Source organism: Mandrillus leucophaeus, unplaced genomic scaffold (genome assembly GCF_000951045.1).
Source record: "Mandrillus leucophaeus isolate KB7577 unplaced genomic scaffold, Mleu.le_1.0 Scaffold123, whole genome shotgun sequence".
NCBI lineage: Eukaryota > Metazoa > Chordata > Mammalia > Primates > Cercopithecidae > Mandrillus > Mandrillus leucophaeus.
Window position 1 is genome coordinate 428,550 of NW_012100654.1, and position 27,757 is coordinate 456,306.

Consider the following 27,757-nt stretch of genomic DNA (forward strand, 5'->3'; position numbering starts at 1 on the left):
ACAGTCAATCTCTAAATCATAAAATTTTTGCTTGTAGAATTTATGTCTTAATAAGGAAGTATCTCCTGAGATTATAAAAAGTTTTATTTTAATGTTGGGCTTTTAAAGCCATTTGTAATTTATTTTAATTATGCTATGGGATTGTGCTATACAGAATTTCTTTCATATAGATGGCCAGTTGCCTCCCCCCAGTTATTTATTATTTCATTGTTTTGTTACTGAATTTAAAAAGTCAACATTGTGATAAACTGTTTGTCCATGTGTACACAATGTGTTTCTGGGTTTGTTTCTCTATTCTTTGGACATTTCTGTAGTAATTCATCACCAATTTACCTGCTATAAGTTTATAAGATATTTGGATCTCTGATAAGGAAATTGACCCCTTGTTTATCTTTCTTCAAATTTACTTGGCTATCTCTGAAAAGTTGCCCTTCCAGGGGAACAAAATCATCTGGCCATATACCATTAAAAGTCTTACTTAGCTTTCAGTTGCAGTGGTTCCCAACCTTTTTGGCACCAGGCACTGGTTTTGTGGAAGACAATTTTTCCACGGACAGATGGGGTGGGGGAGGATGGGAGGAGCGTTGGTTTCGGGATGAAACTGTTCCATCTCAGATTATCAGGCATCAGATTCTCATAAGGACTGTGCAAACTAGATCCCTCACATCTGCAGTTTACAGTAGGGTTCACACTCCTATGAGAATCTAATGCCACAGCTGACATGCGGGAGGCGGAGCTCAGGCAGTAATGCTCCCCACCCACCACTCACCTCCTGCTGTGCAGCCCAATTCCTAACGGGAATTGGAATTCCATTGAATTCATAGATTAATTTATGGGAGAATTGACATATCTCACTCAATTGAAGGCCATTCAGTAAACTTTGCTTGATTTTCGATATAGTTTTTAGACATTTTTATTAGTTTTTTTGGCTATATAGTGTACGGAATTTGTAAGAACGAGGGCCAGACATGTTGGTTCATGCCTGTAATCCCAGAACTTTGGGAGGCCAGGGTGGGAGGATCACCTGAGCCCTGGAGTTTGAGACCAGCCTAGGCAATATAGTGAGACCTCATCTCTCCCCAAAAATTGAAAAATTTAGCTGGGCGCAGTGGTGCATGCCTGTAGTCCTAGCTGCTTGGAAGACTGAGGCATGAGGATTGCTTGAGCCTGGGAGTTCAAGACTGCAGTGAGCAGAGATCACACCACTGCACTCCAGCCTCGGTGACAGAGTCAGACTTGCTCTCTAAGAAGAAGAAGAAAAAAGAACGAGTTTGTTGTTCATTTTCTTTTCTAATTGGCTTTTATTAGTATGCCATTAAGGTATTGATTTTTCTGTGCAGATCTGATACCTGGCTGCTCTACCAGACTCTCTCGTTGGTTCATCAGTTGATTTCTCTGGAGAGTTTTCCAGGCAGATGATCATCTACTCTGCAAATAATCTCAGTTTTGTCCCTTTTTTTTGGAATATTAATACTATTTTCCCTGCATATTATGGTATTGGCTAGAATCTCTAAAACAATGAATAAAACAATAATAGTAATACTATTTTCTTTTATTTCATTATCAAGTATGATGATTACCATAGCATTTGGATGCCCTTTATTATGCTAAGACAGGACCTAATTTGTTAGAGGCTTTGGGGTTTTTTCCCCACTTAAAAAAATAGACTTTATTTTTAGAGCAGTTTCAGGTTCACAGCAAAATTGAGTGGAAGACACAGAGATTTCCCATGTACCCCTGCCCCACACATACACAGCCTCCCTCACTATCAACATCCCCACTGGAGTGGAACAGTTGATACAAACAGTGAACCTGCATTGGCACATTATCACTCAGAGCCCTAGTTTGCATGAGGATTTACCCTTGGTGTTGAACACTCTGTGGGTTTGGACAAACGTATAATGACTTGTATCCACTACTGTAGTAGCATATAGAATAGTTTCACTGCCCTAAAAATCCTCTGTGTTCTGCCTGCCCTTCCCTCCCTTCCTATTAATCCCCGGCAACTACTGATCTTTTTTCTGTCTCCATAGTTTTGCCTTTCCCAGAATGTCATAGAGTTGAAATCATCCAGTATGCAGCCTTGTCAGACTGGCTTCTTCCACTGAGTGATATGCATTTAAGGTTCCTCCATATAATTTCATGGAAGACAGCTCATATCTTTTTAGGGCTCAATAACATTCCATTGTGTGGATGTACTACAGTTTATCCACTCATCTATACAAGGGCATCTTGGTTGCTTCCAAGTTTTGGCAATTATGAATAAAGCTGCTGTAAATATGTCATTGTCTTTGTGAGGACATAAGTTTTCAGCTCCTTTGGGTAAATACCAAGGAGTGTAATTGCTGATTTGTGAAGTAAGAGTGAGTTTAGTCTTATAAGAAATTGCCATCCAAAATGGCTGTGCCATTTTGCCTTCCCACAGCAACGAATGAGAGTTCCTATTGCTCCACATCCTCTCCAACATTTGGTGTTGTCAGTGTTCTGGATTTTGGCCATTCTAGTAGGTGTGCAGTGGTATTTCATTGTCGTTTAGAAGCTTTGATTTTTAAAATCATTAAAGTATGTATGTTGAATATTTTCAAAGGCATTTTTGTTCTCCATGGAAATTATGTGGTTTTTCTTCTCCTCTAGGAAAGAAAGCAATGATTTAAATAGGTAGATTTTTCTAAAATTTAACACATATTTGCATTCCTAATGCAATGTCTTGCAGTATACTGCTGACTTAAATTTGCTAACTGTTAAAAAAGTAAAAAAAAAAAATTTAATTTTAAAAGACAATACTGTACTATAACAGTATTTTATTGGACCATTGTATTGGTCTATTAATCCTAATTTAAAAATAAGAACAAGGAACATCTTGAATTCACAAAATCATAAAATCGACATGTTTTCCACATTTTTTACCTTACTTGAAAGAGAAATAGAGACAGAAAGAAAAAAGACAACAAAACATAGAAAAAAGACACTTACTTTCATAGAAAAATCTAGACATAAACAAAGAAATAGAAATATAAAATCTAAGAAAAAAGATTAGAGAAGAAAGGCCAAGACACTCACAAATCAACATATAGAGATACAGCCAGAAGAGAGAGGCATATAAAGAGGAAAAAAATAAATTGAGACAGAAAAATACATAAAATGATTTTTGGCAGAAAGTGACCCTGTTCAGCCAACATCCCTGTCCCCTGATGGCCCTGCAGGCCCTGTTCTATTTGGCATCTTATTTACGAGTTTGCATCTATGTGTATGAGGAAGATAAGCATATTGTTTTATTTTTCTGAGCTGTCCTCTCTAGTTTCAAGTTTCTGGGTTACATTACCTCTGTAAAATGAGTTGAGAAGTTTCTGATCTTTTTCTGTGTCCTGAAACAATCACACAAATGAAGTTTTGGTGGAAATCCCCTGTAAAACCAGACTACCATTTCTCTGGAGGGAAGATATCTGAGTACCTTTTAACTTTATTCTATGATTGTCACACTATTCGTTCTTGAACCAAATTTAGGAATTTATAGGTTTCTTTAAAATCGTCCATTTTTCCCACGTCTTTAAATTTATTGATATTTATTAAATATAGTTTTGTCTTGTATGTTTAATACAATCGTTTATATCTCTATTTGAGTTTCCCTGTTAGTTCCGTTTCTTAGTTACATTAAAGTTTTGTCTCTTGAAAGATCTATTTCATTGATCTACTGCATTGTTTTTCTTCATTAGTTTCTACTTTAGGGTTAATCTTTTCATTCCACTTTAAAAATTTTTTAACAGTTTTTTAGTTTAATAATTAATTTATTCTCAATCTTTTTTCTTTTCTTTTTTATTTTTTTCTCTGTCACCAAGGCTGAAGTGCATTGGTGGGATCTCATCTCACTGCAACTTCTGCCTCCCAGGTTCAAGCGATTCTCCTGCCTCAGCCTCCCGAGTAGCTGGGATTACAGGTGCGTGCCACCACGCCTGACTAATTTTTGTATTTTTAGTAGAGACGGGGTTTTGCCGTGTTGGCCAGACTGGTCTTGAACTCCTGACCTCAGGAGATCCACATGCCTTGGCCTCTCAAAGTGCTGGGATTGTAGGCGTGAACCACCATGACCAGCCCTTTTTTGTTTTTTAATAAATGGATGTAAACCACATTTTTTCCCTTTGAGTATTGTTTTGGCTTCAAAACAGATTTAGTGATATGGTGGTCCTGAACTATTTATATTCAGATGTAATTTGTGCATTACATTTTTAAAGTTTCCCTTTAAGAGCTATTAAAATGTTTTGGTTAACTTCTAGTTTTATTGCATTTCAATCAGAGAATACGACCTAAATAGTAGCAGCTTTCCAGAATTTATTAAGATTTCCTTTCTGGCCTTGTGCATGCTCAGTGTTTTCAGAATATTCCATTTGTGATTAAAGGAATATGTCATCTCTCTTAGTTGAGCAGAAAGGTAGGGGTGTGTGTGTGAGTGTGTGTGTGTGTGAGAGTGTGTGTGTGTGTGTGTGAGAGAGAGAGAGAGAGATTAGATTAAGCTCATTAATTTTTTAAATCCTCTTTTTATTTATTTCTGTTCTGTGAGAGTTTTGTGAAAACCACCTACCAAGGTATTAAGGATCTAGGTTTTTCCACTCGTAATGCTGTCAGGTTTCTGCCCTTCGTATTTTGAAGCTAAGATTTAAGTGCAACAAAAAAGGATTAGTATTTGTTACCTAAATATTGTTCATTTTTTTCAATATGACATATCCCTCTCTTTTTCTTATTAAATGATTTGACCTTGAATTCCATTTCATTTGAATATTATCATCTTTCTTTGTTTTTATTATCATTTCCATTTCTTCCATTACATTTTTGCTGAATTGTTTCTTTTAGTTGTGTTTCACTTAAAGAGCATACGGATGGAGTTTGTATTTTTATCCAGCCAAAGTTTTTTCTTTTAAATAACGAGTTTAACCCATTCACATCTATTGTGATGTGTGATAGTATAATTGTTTATACCATTTTTTGTCTCCTATTTACAATGCTTTTTAGTCGTCTCTTTCCTCTTTTTCTTACATTTTGTCATACAAAGTTTGTTATTTTAACCCTTTAAAAATGTGTAATTAAAATTATATTTAAAACACTGTCTGTAGTTATGTTACTCCCACAGTAAGTCAAACACCACACTTTTACTTCCCTCTGCTGCATTTTACCACTTCCCCAGATTTTTTGTTCCATGATTATTTTATTTTAAAGTATAACAAACATACAGTAGCAGGCCCAGGTCTTAAGTCTACAGCTCTAAATGTGTTTCCAAGGTGCACACACCCATGATGCAGAGCACTGCCAGTGCTCCAGAAGCCTGCCCACGTCTCCTTCAGTCCCTTCCCTACCAAAGGTAAACTGCAATTCTCATTTCCATCACCATAAATCCATGTGTCCTGCTTCTCAGCTTTATCTACATGAAACTGTTGTATCCATTCCTTTCTGTCTGGCTTCTTTTGCTCGGCCCTATGCCTCTGAGACTCATCCACACCAAGGCATACAGCAGTAGTACTTTTCTTGTGTTGTATAATATTCCATTCTATGACTATTTCACAGGTTATCTCTTCTACTATTGATGGACATCTGTGTTGGTGCCAGCTTAGGGGTATGTGAATAATGCTGCTAAGAATATTCTAGTATCTATCATTTGGGTACAGATATCTATGCATTCCCTTTGGATACATACCCAGGAATATTTTATGACACTGTCACTTTTCCAAATAGCGTACCCACAGTGTTATTTTAAATTTCTTATTTTAAACAATCAACATTTTTTTACTCTTCACAAATGGCTTTTACTGTTTTATTTGATCACCACTGCTTCTTGCACTGCATTTCTGTTGCAGGTCTCCAATTTTCTTCGCCGGAGTGCATCTTCTATTATTTATTTATTTTAGAAAGCACCTGTGGCACAAACATTTACACAAAGTAAAATGTTTGGCTTCTTTCATGCCTGAAAATGTCTTTACTTTGCCCTCACAATGAATGATAGCTTTAGAATAGGTGAAACATATAATTATAGGTTCTAACTGATTTCCACTGAGAACTTTGAAGCTATTGTTCTATTATCACATTACTCTCTGGAGGGGCCCTGGCAATCTTGACATTGGTGCATTTCTTCAGGTTGGAGACAATTTTCTGTATTATTTCTTGGAAAATTTCCTCCCCTCCTTTCTCTCTATTCTTTCTAGACTCTTATTTGGTGGCTATTGCAATGTCTTTATCTTCCACATCTCTTAACTTTTATTTCATCCTTTGTATTTCTTTGTACTTTTATGTCATGCTCTGGGATAATTCTTCAGTTATCATCTTCAGATTGTCGATTTCATTTTCAGCTATATTCAGTCAATTTATCAGCACATCTATTGAGATTGTTTTTCCTAATTTGGCAATCAAGCATTTAATACCTTTAAAAAAAAGAAAAGAGACAGTGGCTCGCTATGTTGCCCAGGCTAGTTTGGAACTCCTGAGTTCAAGCAGTCCTCCCATCTTGACCTCCCAAAGTGTTAGGATTACAGGTGTGAGCCACCATGCTCAGCCTTTTTTTTTTTGAAGGAAATATTATTGGACACCTCTCTGAACTCATTAATCATTCAAAATTCCTGTTCTGTTTCTCTATTAAATCTGATTCCCCAGGTACACTTTTTATTGTTGATTGAATTGGGTGTCTCTCTTTCATAATGTCAGTATTTAGTGCAAAGACCTTCTAATAACTTATGCTTAGATTCTCAAATCATCTTGCGGATTTGCTCAAGTGGCAACTGATCAAAGGTGTTCTCTTCAGCTACGTCTGGGAAGAAGAGTGGCAGCTTCTGGTCCTGACACGCCTCTTCCTGTCCACCCTTGTCTCTCTTCTCTGTACTGGGCACCCCTTCCCACTGCTTCAAAATTGTAACCTGTTGAACCTTCCTTTATGGCTTGCTTTGTTGGGCCCCATTAGGGATTAGCTGGTGGATACTTGAGAGGCAAAGCTAGGCTGAGGTGTCCTACCTGGTGGCAGGGAGCAAGGAAGCAGGGATAAAGCCAGGAGGTGTCAAAATCCCTTGACTGTACCAAGCGTTGAGCCAAGAAAATAAGATAAATCAGCCAATCCAAGGTGCAGACATAACTGAAAAGGAGAGACACAGCCTTGGTGAAGAACCAACATGGACACAAGTGAGTGTGGAGGGCTGTGGAGCAAGTCTGTCCTGGGTGGTTCCATGGAGAGTGTTGAGTGCTCATAGTTGACCTTGCTGAGCCATTGAGAGACTGAGCGTGGATACACTGGGTTGGCCTAAAAGTCTTCGTGGGATGGGCAACAACTTCCAGCCCTAGCCGTACACCTGCAGGCTGGGTCTTGGAACCTCACTTGGACTCCCAAGTCTTCCTTGTTCTGCTTTTCATAAGAAAAACCTTGTGTCTTTTGCTTCCCTGCGTCTTGGATAAGTGCAGGATAATCCAGGATTCACAGACTTTGTAAATGAAGAAAACTCCAGATCTTCCTCCAAGCCCAGCCTTGATATCTTTGCGGCTTAGAATTTCAGTCCTGTGTGTGACATAAACATCTTGTCTGCCAGACCTAAGAAATTTATCCGCATTCCCTGGCTGCTGAGTTTTCTTTCCTGAGCCTATAGATGTTCTTCATCATAACTTGACAAAAGAGGTGCTCTGAGCCTGTGTGATAGGTTTTTCAGGCTTGCTGCCCGTTGTTGTCATCTGTCAATTCATGAAGCAGTCGTATGCACCTATCCTGTGGGTCGATTTTATTTAGCCACTAATTCTTGTATTCATTAAAAAAGGAGTAAGACAGGCAGGAAGCAGCACACTCAGATCTCCTCTCGGAAAATTCTCAGCTGCTCCACACATCATGGTTGAAGGATGACAAGCACAAATAATGCTGTGAGATAAATAAATGTACAATTGAAACCACATGGAGTGGAATAATCTAGTTACTCAGCTCCCAGTGACTCCCAGTTTCTGATCTGTCTCCAGATATCAGAACTTGCAGAAACCAGTTGCACCTCCAATAACTATAACTCTGCATCTTTTACCAGCAGACAATACCTCTGCCGTGGAGGAACAAAATACATTCTTATAGGTGAAGTGGTTTCTGCAAGTGAGTAGGAACCAAATCTGAGAGGCCAGTGTGCAGCCCCAGTTTTATGGGGCCATGATGGAGTTCCTGGGAGGAGAAGGGAAGGAGCTGTGGGCTGCCGAGGAGCCCCATGCTGCCCCCCTTCCCTACTGCAGGCATCCTTCTCACCTTCCTGCCCTCTCTCACTCCATCCCATCTCCCTCCAGTGTCTCTCCCCACTTACAGTTCTGCATCCCTCCTGCCCACTCACTAACATGAGGGCTCCTCCAGGTCACAGCTTCCCTGGGCCTCAGTTTCCTCGTCTGTAAAATGGGGATAATTAAGGTAGAGAATCAGAGACAGATGTGAGGCTTCAACGAGTTCCAGCTCCAAAGCGCTTAGTTTTGTTAGTTTCTATGTTCCTTTTAGGAGGATGCCTTCGGAGCCTCTCACAGTTCCCAAGCCTCAGCCTGCCTTGGGCTGGCATGGTTAGTCTTAGTAGTGCCCCCAGGACATTCCTTAAGAGCAGCGTTGGGTTCGCCTCTCCCTCTTCATCCCTACATTCACAACAGGCATTTCTGCCCGGCTTTAGAGTTCATAGCGTGTGTTCTTATTCATTCCCTGGTAATCTGTGTCATCCTCCTTATTTTAAGAGGAAATCAAGACCTGGAGGTAGAGGCACTGAGCTGGAACACAGCTCCCCTGGGAACCACTCTGGGCAGGACTGGCCGGCCCTGGCTGTGCTGGGTCCCTGTGGGTGGCCGACTGACAGCGCCCGGGAGGCACATGCCCCGTCCCCGTCGCTTGCGCGGGTCAGTGGACATCCCAGGCAGGACCCTCTGAAAGGAGACCTCACATTGTGTTTCCCAAGAAGCCGCAGTGCCACCTCGCGGCAGCCTTCAGAAGTGCATGCTGCGACCAGGCGCTCTGAGAAGCCCGGCGGGGAGGTACCTGCGTCCAGCCCAAGGAACTACCTGCCTGGCCAGCCAGGAAGAGCGCGTCCCTGCCGGCCTACGCAGCAGAAAGTGGAAATGGGTTCTGCAGGATGCTTCAACGTGCACCGAATTCGCGCAAGAATCCTCTACTGATGCCAGGTCCTGTGCCCTGAGATGGGGTGGGGGCGGTGCAGAGAGAGGACGGTGGGGTTGTGGAGAGCAGTGCCAGAGGCCTCAGTTCTAAGGGGTGGGGGAGTCGGAGAGGCAGAGGCCAACCAGAGGACCTCCGCGTGAGGCCAGCTGTCCTGAGTGCTAGGATCCGAGCAAAGGGCCGAGACCAGTCGCGCACACAGAGGGGCCCATCTCCTGCCCCATGGTTTCCTTTCGTCCGCCCGCTTGCTCCGATTGACAGGCATCCTGCATCTTGAGCGTGCAAGCTTCCCGGCCGGCCACACAAGTTGTTCAAGAACCCCAGAGGCAGGTGTTTCCCGGAGGCTGTAAACCGACAGCTCTTTGAATGCCTGGTTTCTCACAGGGCCTGAGCCTCTGCCACAACCTGTGTAAGAACCCGAGGCTGCATGGCTGCTTAGGCCACCGCCAGCCACTTTGTCCTCTCGCAGAGAGGTACCCTCTGGGGCCTTGCCACCCTTCCCACAGGGGACCTCTCTGGCTACAATAAAAGAAGGGAACAAAGTCCCAAATCCCTTTTTGCTGGTAGGCTCTTGGCCCTTGGGTGAATTTGCCCGCCCCCTCTTCTCCTTGGCATTGTATATTAAGGATTCTTTGGAAGGGCAGACATTTCCAAGTCAGAGAAAGCAAGGGTCAATCTGCACACTTTCTCAAAAAAAAAAAAGCAGTGCCGGCCTGCCTTGCATTTATACAACTTAAGGAGATTCCAGAGATAATAAGGCGAGTCTGTTCCAAGGTGACTTAAGGTCTCCATTTGCAGACGAGGGAGCAGCTGGCATAATTCTAAGTTTCCGCCTGAGCAGGCACTTTCATTACCCTCAGAACCTCCATGCTTGGTTTCTGGAAAGATCAACTTCAGCAAAGAAGCAGGCGCGGGTGGGGGACTAGCTCTTCCTTCTCTTGACAGCCTTAGTTGGAGCCCTAGGCTGCCACCATGTGCTACAGTGGGAGAGTCTCCCCTCCAATGCTCTGCTCCAGCCATGTACTGAATTCCAGCCTGGGACCACCCCGAGACTTCGTTATATGTGGAATATAAGGAAATGAACACGGCAATGTCTGCACCGCACAGAAGGTCTAGATTTCTCATCTGGGAAATGGTCCATTTCTGCCCTGGTCACAGAGGAAAAAAGATCTGGCTGGATGCAGTGGCTCATGCATGTAATCCTAGTGCTTTGGGAGGCTGAGACAGAAGGATGGCTTGAGGCCAGGAGTTCTAGACCAGCCTAGGCAACATATTGAGACCCTGTCTCTACAAAAAAAGAATCAGACAGGTGCAGTAGCATGTACCTGTAGTTCTAGCTACTTGGAAGGCTGAGGTAGGAAAATTGCTTGAGCCCAGGAGTTTGAGGCACCAGTGAGTTATGATTGCATCACTGCACTCCAGACTGGACAACAGAGTGAGACTCTGTCTTGACCAAAATAAAGGAAAGAAAAGAAAAGAGATCCCACATGGGAGGAGAAGTAACGTTTTGCTACCTTTAAAAAATCCTTACTCTCCATCCCCATAGTAGGTTGGTTACAACAGTGGGGCTGTGGTTTTGCAGCCCTCCTTGCATCTGTGTCCTCAGCCCGGTGACTATGCAGTAACTCCCGTGAAGATGAGATGCGGAGTGTATTTCTCACCCCTTGGATCTGAGCTGGCCTGTGACTAACTTTGGTATACAGAACATGGCAGAAGTAAGGGGGTTCAGGTTGTAAGGCTAGGCCGTAACAGTTGTGGCATGCTTCCTCTTCCTTTCAGATCTCTGGGCTAACCTGCTGCAGGATGAAAGACACCACTCAGCAGCAGCGGAGCCATCCCAGATGCTGATGTGTAGCTGATACCCGAGTGAGCCCTGCTGAGTCTGGTTCAGATGATCAGAAGCATCCTGCCAGCCCACAGACTCATGAGCAGTACTACACGGTTGTTATTTGAAGCTACTGAACCTTGGGGTGTTTTGTCACACAGCAACAGCTAACTGATACACCTGCTCACCTCCTTTCTTCTGCTTCTTCCTTCATTCTTCTGCTCCTGGACTTAGTCAAGGTCCTCCAGCTGGGTAGTTATGTGTCTGTGGGTTATTTCTCCACCATCTGCCTGTGAAGGCTGGGTGTTGGGAAGGCAGCCTGCTGGAAAGTCACCCTTGCAGACCCTGGAAATCAGCTGAGGATAGGCTCCACTGGGCAAACTGCCCCCACCGATGAGAAGAGGCTGCTCTACAGTCTCTGGTTTGTTCCTGGACAATTCCTTCCTTCTCTTTGGATCAGTTACTCTCTAACTGCTGTTTGGCTGTCACCCAAGGACTGCTACTCCTTATCCTCCTAGGATGGACTCACTTTCTTCTTGGAGCCCTTCCTCAAGGTATATCCCCTTTTTGGTGGAGAGAAATCCCAAATAACTTCTCGAAATGTGTGCACGGTCAACCTTGAGTCTTTTCAGATCTGAAAAGATCTATTTGCCTTTAAACGCTGGCTTGTCCTAGATGTCTAGGTTCAAAATTCCTTTCCCCCAGAAATTTGGAAGCAGTCCTCCACTTTCTTCTGGCAGCTGGAGTACCTGATGAGGCAGCTGATGCCAAAATGTTCCTTCCCTACATCCACCTATTTTGGAAGCTTGTAGGATATTTCCACTATTCTTGATATTCTGGAATGTTGTGATGATGTCCCATGGGCCTTCTTTTATTCACTATGCTGGGCATTTGAGTTCCCTTCAAACTGAAGACCCAGGTGCTTCAGTTCTGGGAAATTGTCTCCTATTATTATATTATTATTTTACTATTTCTGTCCCTTTCTCTCTGTCTTCTGTTTTTGAGTCTATTAGATATTTCAACCTCACGGATTGATTTTCTTGCTTTCTTATCTTTTCTCTCATTTTTAAAAACATTTTTACCATATTGTCCCATACTGTGGGAAATTTTATTGCACATATAGATATACATATATGTGCACACGTATGTAGACAAATAAACATGTATATGTATTTTTTCAAATACTACTATTAATATTGCAAGTAACAGAAAAAAAATGCAACATAAGATGTTTAAATATGTATATATATATATACACACACACACAGACACACACAGATGCACACACACATTTTGACAATAATACTTCAAATTTATAAGAGTTATTTTCTGGCTTTATAATTACTTCTTTTCCATAACATCCTATTCTTGTTTTATGTATTCAATATCTTCTTTTTTCACAGCTTCAAGACATAATTCACATACCATACAATTCACCCATTGAAAGTGTACAACTCAATGGCTTTTAGCATATTCACAGAACTGTGCATCAATCACCACAATCAATTTTAGAACATTTGTATTACTCAAAATGAATGATGAACTCTATAGCCCCTTGCCATCACTTCCCATTCTCACCCTCCCTATTTTCTCACCCCTCCAACACCCCCAGCCCAAGGCAACCACGAATCTACTTCTGTTGCAATATGTTCTTGGCTCTATCATCTGATTTCTTGTACCTGTCTTCAATTAATTAAGAACTTATAAGACATAAAAGGTGATTAACTAGGCCATATCCTGTCCTAAGAGATATACATAGAAGAAAACGACAAATTTACATTGAAAAGCCTAGAAAAAGATAGGTATGCAAATACCAACAAAAGAAAGTAGATTTGGTCATGTTAGTATTTAGAAAAAAAAAATTTAGGGACTAGAGTGTTAATTAACTAGGACAAAGAATAATATTTTTTGAAAAATGTTTAATTAATTAAGACATTATGAGTCATGAATTTTTCTTCTCCTAATATTAGAACCTTGAAATATATTTATTTGTTAAGATGCTTTGGTTGCAAGTAACAGAAAAATGCAACTCAAGCTGGCTTACATAATTAAGGGAATTCAGTGGACCACAAAAGTCCAAAGACAGAGCAGCTGTCAGGTGAATCTGATCCAGTGGCTCAATGACATTCCCAGAGACCCAGTTTCCTTATTTCTCTCATCCTTGCTTTCAGGCAGGGCATTAATTTCATCTGCCGTCTCTCCTTATGATCAGAGGATGGCTAATGAAGCAGTTGGAGTCAAACATTTCCCTGTTAGCATGTAGCCTGACAGGTATCTCTCATTTCAACCAACAAAAAACCAATTCCTGGGCTAAATCTCCATGGACAAAGTTAGGTCATATGACCATGACTGAACTAATCAATGTGGCCAGTCAGAGGGATGAGAGGGACTGGTTGACTTAGATTTGGCTTATGCACAAAATTTTGAAATAAATTCTCACTGTTCTGGAGGATGGAAAATTTAGATCAAGGTACTGGCCATTTCCGTTCTTGGTGAGACCCCTCTTCCTGGTTTACAGACAGACGCTTTCTTGCTGTATCCTTCAGTCAGTGAAGAGTGAGAGAGAGCGCTGGTCCCTTCATTCCCACATACCAAGAGTCCCATTGTAGCTCCACCACCAGGACCTTATCCAAACCTGATTACCTTCAAAAGGTGCCACCTCTGGATAACACCCCACTGGGCATTAGGGCCTCAACACGTGAACTTTGGGAACACAAGACGTTCAGGCCACAGGAAGGACAATAAACCCAAACTGAAGCTGTGGACAGTCTTTTCTCTGTTTCTTATTACAATATTTTCCAGCAAATAGCCAATTCCATTGAAAGATAAATTATACTTGTGAGGGCAATGACAGCCCATCTGGAGTGGCCACTTTGAGGATGCCGGCTGCAGCTGGGAAGGTGTGGCTGGTACTGTGTGCTGTGCAAAGCCAGTGGGATCAGATAAGAATTTCGCCCCCTACCAAGTTGGCAGGGCAGGAGCCCGTGCTCCCAGGTGCAGCTGCAATAGCCCAGCCGTGGCTCCAGACCCCAACATCCCTGTACTCTCAGGAGCCCAGGCACACTTGAAAGTGCCTGCTCCCACTCCCTGGCCTGTCCCCACTCCTGGTGCCTGCTCCATGGTGGAGCAAAGTTGTGGCCCAGCCTGGGCACTGTCACAATCTAGTCAGGTGTGCACATGCTCAGGGTGGCACTGATGTACCAACCACCTGCCACCTTGGCCTCCTCCAGACTTTGGGCACCAACAAGCACAGCAGGAGGGCTGTGGGGGCTGAGGGTGGCTTGGCACAGGCCTATGGGCACCTCTTGCTGTGGACAGCCTGGGTGCCATGGGCAGCTTGTTAATGGCAGACAGATTCCTTGTCAGGAAGAGGCGGGTCCCCAGTGAAACCCCACCTTCAAGCCAGGGGTGACCTAATGCCTGGGAGCCAGGCTGCCAGATCTGGGTGAAGTCTGACCCATAGTAAGAAATTATGGTGCTTTTTCCAGGCCTGCTCATGGCCACCCATGGACCAATCAGCATGCACCTCTTCCCTTCTGAGCCCATAAAAACCCCAGCCTCAGCTGGGCATGGTGGCTCACGTGTGTAATCCCAGTACTTTGAGAAGCTGAGCCGGGTGGATCATGAGGTCAGGAGATCGAGACCATCCTGGCTAACACGGTGAAACCCTGTCTCTACTAAAAATACAAGAAAATTAGCTGGGCATGGTGGTGGGCACCTATAGTCCCAGCTACTTAGGAGGCAAAGGCAGGAGAATGGCGTGAACCCATAAGACAGAGGTTGCAGTGAGCCAAAATCATGCCACTGAACTCCAGCTTGGGTGACAGAGTGAGACTCCACCTCAAAAACAAACAAACAAACAAACAAAAAACCCAGCCTCAGCCAGGCTCAGACTCTCAGCCAGGCCCAGACCTGCCTGTGGAAAGCAGCTACCCATTATGGGTCTTGTCTCTGCTGAGAGCTGGAAACTCACTGGGACAACCTGCTTGCTGGAAGGAGCTGCCCACTTTGGGTTTCCTGAGAGCTGTTCTGTCACTCAATAAAGTTCCTCTCTGCCTTGCTCTCTCCGCAGTGGACCATGTACTCCATTCTTCCTGGACACAGGACAAGATCTCAGGACCCACTGAATGGCAGAACTGAAAGATCTGCAACACAAACTGGACTGAAACAGACCCTCCCGCTCACCACATTGTGGGCAATAAGAAGGAGAGAAGAGCTGTGGCCCTTTGGGGAGCCCAGACATAGGGGCTCCCTGAGCCAGGGCTGTAACACCCTCTTTGGGGCTCTGCAGTTCCTGGTGTCTCCAAGCTTCTGGGTGCCATAGCATTCCCTTGTCCAGATGCAGGTGCCCACAAAAGAAGCTGCTTGCAGTATATCTGATCCAGCTACAGCCTTGCACGGAGCTGGTGCCTGGAGCTGCCTGCCCTGCCACAGCAGCTGGTATGCCCGGCTATGCGCAGTGGCCAGACCCCACACTTGCTCGCTCACATGCCCCTCACCACTCCAAGCCTGGCTTGCTCTTGGCAGTGTGGGATCTGGGCTGGTGGTGTAAGCTGAATGCAGCCTGCTTGGCTGAGTGGGTGGAACAAATCCAGTAGGTTGAGCAAAAGTTAGGCAAAGGCACGACCAGCCACAGAGGTTTCCACAGAAAAAGGATCCTGTGACATTTTGTGGGGGCTCATCTGGGAAGGGTAAGTAAAAGCAGACTTGCTGCTTTCTGTCCTTTTATCAGAGTCCCTAAACACCACAATATCCAAAATGAAAGAAAAACATGGGGCCTCTGTCAGCCAGTTAAAAGCAATTAGCATGACTACCAGACTTAAGACACAGAGGACCGGCTTGCTGGGGAGGACACTGTCAATCTCCTGTCACCCTTGGGTGTTGGGAATGTTGGTTTTGTTCCAATCCAATTTCCCTTCATGGAGGTCTACCCATTGCGTGGGATTGGAGGGAGGCCCTGGGGCAACTGAGGGTATCAAGCTGAGGCTACAACTCCATGTTGGCTACAACTCCAAAGGCTCCCGGACTACAGTTCCTGACCACCCATTAGAGTGTTGGCACTAGGACCCCCAGTCTTACCTATCACACTTTCTTTCACAACTGCCCCAGCTGCTGTCCTCTTCTTTATATATAATGTTAAGGGTGTTGTTGCAAACCACATACAAAATATTACAGAGTAGCATGAGCACTTGGCTTAGTCATCAGGAATGTAAATCAAAACAATGCTGTATCTATCTGTTCTTAGAAGCAAGGAGGATGTAACAATTGAGAGTTTTCTCTCCTCTGTTCAAAGAACCCACATGCATAGGGCAAGAGGATTCCCCAGGCACCTTCCTCTCCCCTGCACTTGTGTTGTTTTTTTTCCCTCTTTCCTCCACCATGTCAGGAGTCCATAAAGTCCTGCAAATACAGGGAGCTTTCCTATTGGTTTTTCCCTCGTGGGAGGCACTCTGTTAGGCCAGGTCCCCAGTTCCCAGAACTCCCTTTCTCTCCCTTGTCTGAGGAGGACCTGGTCCCACATCTTCACCTGTTTATGATAGGGAAGCAACAGAGGGGCTGCCCTCCCAGTTGCTGGCTGCGATTTGGTGAGGGCCACCTGGGACTAATTTAATGGATCCATACACCCTTCTGAGGTGCTTTTTTGTCCCAGGCTTTGTTTTGAAGCCCTAGAAAGGAAAGCTAGCTCTAAAGGACCCAGAGGCAGATGACAGCAGAAGTCTAGGGCACAGTGCAGGTGAGCATGACTAATTCCTGCCAATTAGGCCCTCCCACTTAATGGAGGGAGGTCATGCTCACGTCCATGGCATAGATGAAATCTGGGGAACTCAAAGGTTACCGACAGCAGGAGGCTTAAGCAGCAAATAGGTGAGTGTGAATATTCCTGCTGGCTATGCCTTCCTGCTTCATGGGTGAAAGTCGCACTTGCACCCATGGTTGGCACCTGCAAAGGTCACTGGGACTCGGGGATATAAGGTCAGAAGAAATAAGGGAGCACCTTTTTTTAAATCTCCCTCACATACCTCAGGTATTTGCTGGAAAGAGAAAGGAACAAAGGGATGCCTTTTTCACCTGTTTCCTGATGGATAACCAACCATCTTCAGCCTGCATTCCTCTTGAGTGCATCCTGAATCACTGGAACTCTGACCATCAGACCCTGGAGAAAGAAAAAAAAAATGCTTTTTTCATCCTCTGTCTTCTTTTCCAGATGGTAACCAATCATCTTCAGCCTCCACTCCTCTAGAGTGCATCCTAAATCACTGAGGCTCCTTTCACCCTCAGACTCTGGAGAAAAAGTGACTCATATCCCTTTGCACGAAGGTGTGGTTGAATTATGTTCTGCAGGAAGGAGAAGCATGGTCTCTGTAAGGAGAAGCATGGTCTCAGGAAGGAGAAGCATGGTCTCAGGAAGGAAGAATTAATTTCAATACCATTCTGCAGCTGTACCTTTTCTGTAAACATGACGGCAAATGGTCCAAAGCCCCTTATGCGCTTTCTTTGCCTTGCAGGGTAATCTGGACCTTTGCCAACATTGTAGGATTTATTCAGCCCTTCTAGTGGTCATCTTAGGACAGACTGCAAGGGAAAATCCCAGGAAACTAGGGAAGCAAACCCCAGAGATACCTCCAGTTTGGTAGTCAACTCCCTCTGCTCCTCTTCATCCAGCTTCTCTTCCAAGCTTGCCCTATCCTAGAAATTCTCATTTTAGGCAAGTCTCAGTCTCACTCCTGCCCCTACAACAGATGCCTGATGAATATGGCCCCATTAAGGTCCAGGTCTCCTTTTCACTACAGGACTTAAGGCAAATTAAGAGGAGTCTTGGCAAGTTTTCAGATGACCCTGACAGGTGTATAGAGGCTTCCCAGAATTTAACCTAAGTATTCAAACTCTTCTGGAAGGATATTTGTTACTTTTGAATTAGACCCTGACTACCGCTGGAAAAGAGGCCACCCTGCAAGTGGCAGAGAATTTGAGGTATGAGCTTCATATCTCATATAGTGCTGAGGAAGGGGATAAGCCTTATCCAATTGGAAGAATAGCAGTACCATTGGAGGACTGTAAATGGGACACCAATTTATGATGAAATGGGAGAATGGAGGAGAAAACACTTTCAGATGTGCATACTGGAGGGCTTACGAAGGACTAGAACTAAGCCTCTCAATTACTCCAAACTATCCATGATAGACCAGGGATTAGATGAGAATCCCACTGCCTTCCTAGAAAGGCTAAAAGAGGTCTTGGTAAAGCCTACCTTTATCTCCTGATTAAGTCAAGGGACAACTGATCCCGAAGGATAAGTTTATCACACAGGCAGCCCCTGATAGCAGGAGGAAGCTCCAGAAACAGGTTATATGACCTGATAGTACTTTAGAGAATCTCCTGAAAGTGGCAAACTCAGTCATTTGCAATAGGGATGAGGAGGAAGCTCAAAAAAGAGAAAGGAGATACAAGAAAAAGGCAAAGGTTCTAATGGCTGCCTTGCAGGCTCACAAACCCTAGGGTCCCTGAGATGCACCTGCTAACTGCTACAAATGTGACAAGCCAGGGCACTTTAGGAAGGACTGTCCCTACAGCAGGAGGAAGTCATGCTGACACTGTCCAATTTTCAATGGGGACCACTGTAGGGTAGACTATCCCTGGAGACCAAAGTCACTAGGTCCAGAACCAGTCTCCCAAATGGTCCACCAGGACTGACAGGTCCTGGGGCTCCTCTCCCCGGATTCGGAAGGTGGTTCAGATTGCCATTACCATTCAAGGGCCCAGGTGATTCTGGAAGCCAAAGGGAAGAAGGTGAGCCTTCCTCTGGAAACCAGAATAAGCCTTTCAATTCTCCTCTCCAATCTAGGCCCCCCTCTTCTCTTCACACATCCATGAGGGGCATCTCAGGAAAGCCTTTAACCTTATGTTTTCCCCAACCCCTTAGTTGTAGTTGGGGAGACCTCTTGTTTACTCATGACTTTTTAATCATGCCTGAAAGCCCAGCTCCTCTGTTGGGCAGGGCTATTTTTGCTTGTATGGGAACCACCATCCTTATGGCTCCAGGACAAACACTTTGTCTCCTCCTAGTGGAGACCAGTATTATCCCAGAAGTTTGAGCAACTCAAGGGAAAATTGACTGAGCCACAACCATCACACTGGTCTGGATCCACTTTAAGGATCCTACCTCCTTCCGTATCCAAAGACAATATCCCCTGAAACCAGAAATTAGGAAAGGACTAGAAGCCATCATCAATAACTTGAGGATGTAGGGCCTCCTCAAATCCTGCAGTAGCCCTTGTCGTATCCCAATATTGGGAGTACAAAAACCCAATGGGGTATGGAGACTAGTTTAGGACCTCAGCCTCATTAATGAGGCTGTGGTTCCAATTCATCTGGTGGTTCCCAATGCCTACACTCTCAAATACCTGAAGGAATTAATGGTTCAGAGTCCTGAACCTAAAGGATGTATTTTTCTGCATACCATTACACCCCAACTCCCAGTATTTGTTTGCATTTGAGGATCCCTCATCCAGTCCACCCAGCTAACCTGGACAGTGCCACCTCAGGGATTCTGAGACAGCCTGTTTGGACAGGCATTGTAAAAAGATCTCTCTGAGTTCCTTTATCCTCAGGTTAAGGTTTTACAATATGTAGATGTCATTCTCTCTGTACCCCAACTGAGGAAATCTCTCAGGAGGGTAGTAAGGCTCTTCTTAATTTTCTGGCTAACAGAAGATACAAGGTCTCAAAATCTAAGGATCAGTCCTGTCAGACTTCAGTGAAGTTCCTGGGTCTAGTCTTGTCAGAGGGGACCAAGGCACCAGGCAAAGAAAGGATTAAGCCTATCTCCTCCTTTCCCCTCCCACAAACCTCAAACAACTGAGGGGATTCTTAGGCATTACAGAATTCTACAGGTTATAGATACCTGGGTATGGTGAAATAGCTTGTCCCTTATATCACCTAATAAAGGAAACTCAGGCAGCTAAGACCCACTCCCTAACTTGGGAACCAGAGGCTAACAGGGCCTTTGACAGGTTAAAACAAGCCTTGCTTGAGGCACCAGTCCTTAGTCTTCCCACTGGGGAAATGTTCAATCATTATGTCTCAGAAAGGAAGGGAATAACCCTGGGGGTTCCAACCCAGTCCCAAGGTGCAGCCCAGCAGACTGTAGGCTACCTAAGCAAAAAGCTTGATTTGGTAGCTAAAGGATGGCTGGCCTGCTTCTGGGCAGTTGCAGTGGTAGCTTTGCTGGTACTAGAGGCTGCTAAGTTTATCATGGGGGAATAACTCACCTGTTTATACCCCACAAAATGTGGCAGGACTGCTGTCTCCTGAGGGAAGTCTTTGGCTAACAGCCAACTGCCTCCTCAAATATCAAGTTCTGCTATTAGAGGGATCTGCAGTTCAGTTAAGAATCTGTCCCTCCCTAAACCCAGTCACCTTCCTTTCAGAGGAGGCTGGGGAGCTTGAACATGACTGCAAACAGAAAGCAGTGCAAAGCTATGTGGCCAGAGAGGACCTCAAAGAAACCCCCTTAGAGAACCCAGACTGAACTCTATGGTTGGAAGTTCCTTTGTAAAGCAAGGGATCTGTAAGGCCGGGTATGCAGAAGTCACCCTGAATGACATTATTGAGAGCATGCCTCTCTCCTCGGGCACAAGTGCTCAACTAGCTAAGCTAACTGCCCTCACAAAGGAGCTTGAATTAAGCAACGGGAAACAACTTAACATTTATACTGATTCTAAGTATACTTTCCTAGTCCTCCATGCCCATGCCACCATCTGGAAAGAGAGAGACTTTCTCACAGCCAATGGGTCTCCCATTAAATACCATCAGGAAGTCAATAGACTATTATCCTCAGACTTCCTTCCATGGGAAGTGGAGTAACACATTGTAAAGCCACCAAAAAGGGACAGATGAAATTGCTGAGGGAAATAAGTTGGCAGATGAAGCAGCTAAGCCAGTAGCAAGAGGGCCCCAGATTTCTGATCTGGGAGGGCTCCACAAAAGAAATAAAACACCAGTATTCTTCTGTGGAGATAGAACGGTCCACCTTTTGGGTGGCTGCAATCAGAGGACAGCAAGCTTCATTTACCAGCTTCCAGTCAATGGAAAGCTCTTAAAATCCTCCACCAAGGTTTCCACCTTGGTAAAGATAAAACCTATCAGGTGGCCCAAATGTTGTTCTCAGCATACTTAACCTCCTTGTAAAATTTGTTTCTTCTCACCTAGAGACCATCAAATTCCAAGCGGTCATGTAACTGGAGCCTTGGACAATTTGCTCTGTTTTTACCAGGTATCCTTAGATAAGCCTCTGAGACAGATCTGACTGCCGTTTTCCCTGAAACAGCGCCCCCTGGCAGCAAGAAGCTGTTGAAGAGCAGTCATCAACCCTATCCTAATGGCCATTAGATGTACCTCTTCAGAGAGGGGATTGATGGTGGCAACAGCCCATCTGGAGCAGCTGCTGGGAAGATGCCAGCTGCAGCAGGGGACACACAGCCAGTGGAAGCTGGGAACGGGTGAGAGCCCTGCCCCCTACTGAGTTGGTGGGGCAGGAGCCCAAGCTGTCAGGTGTAGCTGCAGCAGCCCAGCTGTGGCTCCAGACCCCAGCATCCCTGTGCTCTCAGGGGCCCAGGAAGCTCCCTGCCCCTGTAGGTTTGATAGTGCCTGCTCCTGCTCCCTGGGCTCTCCCTGCTCCCAGCACTTGCTCTAGGGTGGAAAATTATGGCCAAGTCTGGGTACTGTCATAACCCAGTTGGGTGTGAGTGCACTCAGGTTGGTGCTCACACACCAGCCCCCTGCTGCCTCAGCCACCTCCAGACTTTGGGCACTGACGAGCACTGAAGGGGGCTGGTGGGGTGGGGGTGGGGACGCTGAGGGCAGCTTGGCATGTCTCTGGGCACCTCTCGGTGTGGACAGTCTGGGTGCCATGGATGGCATGTTAATGGCAGACAGGTCCCTGAGCAGGAAGGGACAGGTCCCCAGTGAAACCCCACCTTCAAGTCAGGGATGACCTGAAGCCTGGGGCCTGGGCTACCAGTTTTGGATGGAGGCTGCAGCTCAGAGTGAGAACTTATGGTCCTTTTTCCAGGCTTACCCATCGCCACCCATGGACCAATCAGCATGCACTTCCTCCCTTCTGAGCCCATAAAAACCCCAGACTAATCCAGGCTTAGATACTTGTGAGGACGACCTGCCTGTGGAAAGGAGCTACCCACTACAGGTCTCCTTTCCACTTGAGAGCTGGACACTCATCAGGATAACCTGCCTGCCGAAGGGAGTTACCCACTTTGGGTCTCCTGAGAGCAGTTCTGTTGCTCAATAAAACTCCTCTCCACCTTGCTCACCCTCCAGTTGTCCGTGTATCTTGTTCTTCCTGGACATGGGACAAGAACTCAGGACCCACTGAATGGTGGGACTGACAGGGCTGAAACATGCCCCCCGCTGCTTGCCACATTGCAGGCGACAAGATGGAGAGAAGAGTTGTGGCCCTTTGGGGAGCCCAGACCTAGAGGCTTCCCAAGCCAGGGCTGTGACACCCTCTTTGGGGCTCTGCAGCTCCTGACTTCCGGGCATTGCCATGTTTCCATTGTCCAGATGCGGGTACCCACAGCAGAAGCTGTTTGTGGTACATCTGATCCAGCTGCAGTTTTGCATGGAGCAGTCACCTGTGCCAGCGCCTGGAGCTACCCACCCTGCCACAGCAGCTGGCATGCCTGGCTATGGGCAGTGGCCAGACCCCACACTCACTCACTCACATGCCACTCACTCACTGCAAGCCTGGATCACCCTTGGCAGGTGGGGATCTGGACTGGTAGGGTGAGCTGAGTGCAGCCTGCTGGGCTGAGTGGCAGGAATGAGCCCAGCAGGCCTGAGCAAAACTCGGGCAAAGGCGCCACTGGCCACAGAGGTTTCTGGTTGGACAAGTGAAATCCTAAGGAAACAGTGATGCTTAGAAAAAGCCAGCAAGGGTTCTGTGAGAAAATGGTTGAGACCAGACCTGGACTGACTGTGGCCTATCTGGGAAAGTTACCTCAAGCCTCCTCTCTCAGTGCCATTTCCTTGGAAATTACAGGGGTGGATACACATGTCCTGTTGTGTGCACTTTCTTTTCTGTTCCTCCTTCGTCCATGGGCTCACACCTGAATGGGGAGCTGTGAGTGGGCATCAGGGTTGAGCCTATATGATCAGAATAATAGAAAAAACTAGTGAGAAACTGAAGGGATGCTTTTGTGTCAAGTTTGCCCACGAGCATTTAGTCTTGCAGCTGCCCTTGTCCCGTGTGGGTAAGGGAATGTAGTAAGTTGTGTGCCTGGGTTGCTGTTGGAACCTCCAGTCAGATGAAGAGGTAATGAATGCTGAAGCCCCTGCCCTGTGTCCTTCTGTGGAGCTATCAGCATGGCGTATTAAACTAAAGATGATTGTAACTGTTAATTTAATTCCCCATCTGAATCCATGGCACTCATTGGTGGCATTTGAGATGTATACAAAAATGCTACCGAAAAGGGATGAGGATCGGGGCATGGGGTTGCACACCTGTAGTCCCAGCTACTCGGGAGGCTGAGGCGGAAAAATAATTTGAGCCCAGGAGTTGGAAACCAGCCTGGGCAATGTAGCAAGACTTCCATTTCAAAAAAAAAAAAGAAAAAAAGGAAAAAAGGGGATGAAGAAATTAGCTTGCAGGCACACTGCAGATGAAGTGCACACATCATGGATGAATTTCAGCGTTCAACTAGACATTGAAAGAATTTACACAAACAATTCTTTATAATTTCAGAAAAGCTAGAAAAACTATCTAGATCCTTTTGTGGTTCATAAGCGTGATGATTGGATTTTCACACTCATATATGAGATGTGCCTCCCTTAAACCTTGTTACAACTTCAGCACATTACCTGTTTGACATGAAAAAAAGAAAAAAATCCCCATGGTTGGTCTTTTAAAAAATAGCAGGAAGCTCAAGAAAAAGTATAAAGTTTTAAAAAAGAGATAATAAGGCCACAGAATGTGATTAGATGATTAAGAGAAAGGGGAAGAGCCTAGAAAAGAAATAAAAAGCAAAAATAATACAGAGCACAAGACCTCATTAAAAGCAGCAACTATGTATAGCTGTTTGCATATAGAATATATTTGCTGTTTTTATGTGCTTTTGCGCTCTGCAGTAAATCTATATACAAATAGTAATATACTGAAGCACATGGAATAAACACAACTAAAAACACAGTTAGGGACATGGTAAATAAGCTAGAAGAAACACAAGTTAATGAAAAAATTAATGGAAAACAATATAGTTATAACAATAATTACAGATATATTAAATATGAAAGCAAAGAAAATCCAACATATAATTGGTTTTCCTGAAAAAGAAGAAAGAATAAGTAAAATGAAAACAATATGTGAAGATGTAATCAAAGAAAATTATTTTAGAGATATACCTGAATTTGCAACTCAGACGTAACTGGATGAAGTCTCCAAATGTCAAGGGTAAATTTTAAAAAAGATAGTTATCTATACCAAAAAAAAGCAGTTCCTGGTATGTGGTTGTCTTAAATATATGCACACAACTTCTTTCTATTCTTCTGTGGTTGATGTGGTGCTTACTTCCTCTCCCCTTGAATGTGGGCTGGACTTAATGGTTTATCTGTAGGTGACAGAAGGCAACAGGAAGTGACGGTGATGGTATGTCACTTCTGAAGTTAGGTTATAAAAGTATGTGGATTCTAGCATGGGTTCTCTCTCTCTCTGTCTCTCTCTCTCTCTGTCTCTTCAGTCACTCATCAAGGGAGTAACTCGCCATAAAGACCCCCAAAAAGCCCATGTCACAAGGATCTGAGTGGGCCTGGAAGAAAATCCATCAGCCCTGGGTGAGCCTCAGGTGGCTGCAGCCCCATTTGTCAGCTTAGGCGCAACCTCACAGAGACTCCAAGCCGGTATCATCTAGCTAAACTGTTTCCAGATTTCTGACCCACAGAAACTGTGGGATAATAAGTATGTATTGTTTTTAGCTGCCCAGTTTTGGGATAATTTGTTATGCAGCAATAAATAGCTAATACACAATACAAGGTGGAAATTTGTTCTCAGAATTGTCCATCTCCATACCCCATTCCAGAAGAGAGAGAGGGAAATGTAGAAAGCTCAGAGTGAAAGTATGAACCAGGAATGTTACAGTTAGCTAAACCGTTCATGTATATATGTATGTACCAGGTAGACCTTCTCAAGCATGAAAAAGCTAGAGCAGACAACAACCATGATCCTTTTTGAAAAAAATGTACTTGGAACAATTCGAACTAAGCAACAAAGAAGTGATTAAAATATTAAAATTCATAAATGCAAAAGCCATGAGAAGAAGATTAGTGTTTGACATCAAACCTACTTAAATATTCACTTCAACAAGTAAAACTAAATTGTGAGAAGTATGGTTACCAAGAAGAATACTAATATTATAGAGGCTGACAATGTAAAAAAAAATGATAAAATGTACAAAATCATGAGTGAGAAGGAGGAGAGGTAGGAGACAGTATAAGTGTTCTAATTTCTTTATTTTTCTTACCAAGAAGTGAAAACATACAGTTGAAAATTGGAACTTGCTAATAATAATTAACAATAGTTAACAATTTCATTGTTTCATAATCACGTTTTTTTAAGAGATCTTTGAGGAACTAACATCTTTTTTGAAAAAAAAGTCTGAAAATTTTGAATGAATAATTCCTGCAGTTTTACTTTAGCCTTTTTTCTTAAAATTTAATTTATGTTTTATTTTACAATTAGCATGATCATATTTTGTAAAATAGTGTCTCTTTATATTCTATCTATTTAAATGTTTAGAGAGATATCTGGAATAATGATCATCACACATTGACAATAAATCATTCTTGCGAGACTCTGAGATGATCATTACCTTATATTTTGCTTTGTCCCCTTCAGCTTTTTTTTTTTTTTTTTTTTTTTTGAGATGGAGTCCTGCTCTGTCACCCAGGGTGGAGTGCAATGATGCGATCTCGGCTCACTGCAACCTCCAACTCCAGGGTTCAAGCGATTCTCTTGCCTTAGCCTCCTGAGTAGTTGGGATTACAGGCCACTGCCGCCACGCCTGGCTATTTATTATTATTATTTTTTGTATTTTTAGTGGAGACAGAGTTTCGCCATGTTGGCCAGACTGGTCTCGAACTCCTAACCTCAGGTGGTTCACCTACGTTGGCCTCCCAACCCTTCAACTTTTATGTGTCACTTGAGTTATTTGAAAAAAAGATGAGCATGTATTATTTTTGCAAAATTAATGTTTATTTTATAAAAGGAAACAGCAAATAAATTGAATATTCAATTTAAGGAATAGGAAAAAATGCAAAATGACTCCAAGAAAATAAAACAAAGGAACTAACAAAGGTAAAAGTATAAATGTGTGAATTAGAAAGCAAAAGTGAATTTGATCAATCAAATAAAAAACTTTCTTTGAAAAGAATGAGTAATATAGACAACTCTATGGTGAAAACTGATGTAGATATAAAGAGGAAAGACACAAATAACTAACAATAGGTAGAGGTCAGGTGCAGTGGTTCACACCTGTAATCCTAACACTTTGGGAGGCTGAGGTGGGAGGATCGCTTGAGGCCAGGAGTTTGAGATTAGCATGAGGCAAAATAGCGAGATCCTGTCTCTACAAAAAATTTTAAAAATAGCCAAGTGTAATGGCACAAACCTGTAATCCCAGCTATTCAGGAGGCTGAGCTGAGAGGATCGCTTAAGCTCAGGAGTTCAAGGGTGCAGTGAGCTGTGATCACAGTACTATGCTCCAGCCTGGGCAACAGAGCAAGACCCTGTGTGAAAAAATATAAAAAATAAAAATAAATTAAAAAAAAAAGGAAAAGGTCAGAGATGTGATGAGAAAAGGCAAGCAGGCTCATGTTCGTGCAGCCTAATGGGAGCTCCTTCAAGGAGCCTGGAAACACAAGCTTCTCCCTCCGTGCCCAGTGTGAGAGAACTTTACCTGCTAGAATGTGAGCTCGGAGGGCAGCACACACAACTCCAGTGCCAGGGTCTTGCTCAGGGTAACTGTGCCAGGACTGAGCCTGGGCAAGGCACCACCTTCCTCTCATGGAGACATCCTGCTCCTCACTGCCACCGTCTCAGAACAACCCCTGTTCCACCTCCCAGGCCCCTCTGGCTGGCTCTGTCTGGCCATGTTCTTGTAGGATCCACGTAGACACACACAGGGACCTGGCGAGAAGTCAGTCCAGCAGATGATCAGCCTCATGAGGTCGGCTCAGATCTGATCCTGGGTCGCGGAGGTGCTCCGAGGCCCTGGTGGCTCCCTGAGCCCAAGGCGGCAGCATTTACCTGGGAACTCCAGGCCGATTCTCTGCAAGACTCCAGATGTGTCCACCACCTGTGTAAGTCCCCTCTCTAAGGTCCCTCGGGGCTGCTGCCTCCTCGGCCACCCAGCCTGGCTCAGGGGCAGTCACTCACTGGCAGGTAAAGCTGTGCCCTGAGCCCCCCACTGACCTCTGATCAGACCAGGTAGACGCCCCTTGGGGCTGAGCCCTGGGCCTGTGGTTAATATCATCTGAACTAACTTGTGATTGTCCAAGAGGAAACTGGTCTGACTCCCTCCCTCCCAGCTCCTCCCCGTCTCAGGGACATCAGCAGGCAGCAGCCCCTGCGGCCCCTGCCCCACAGGCCTCACCTGAGGACTGGACGCGGCACTATTGGAAAGTGCGCAAGGGCACCTCAGCCTCTGTCGGGTGCTCTGTGCATGTTTGTTAAATAAACACAGATGATTACATTAACGACCACTGGGACACAGTGAGCTCCAGTCTCTCGC

The 27,757-nt window shown here is 44.5% G+C and overlaps 1 protein-coding gene across 1 annotated transcript in view; it reads right to left on the reverse strand.

Annotated features, from left to right (window-relative positions):
* Positions 1–24,346: 24,346 nt before the first annotated feature.
* LOC105533156 (putative uncharacterized protein C3orf46) overlaps positions 24,347–27,757 on the reverse strand; it is a 10,712-nt gene continuing 7,301 nt past the window's right edge. The window contains exon 5 of the mRNA XM_011971505.1: positions 24,347–24,580. Coding sequence (XP_011826895.1) covers positions 24,569–24,580 — 12 coding nt within the window. The 3' untranslated portion in view covers positions 24,347–24,568. The remainder of the gene's footprint in view (positions 24,581–27,757) is intronic.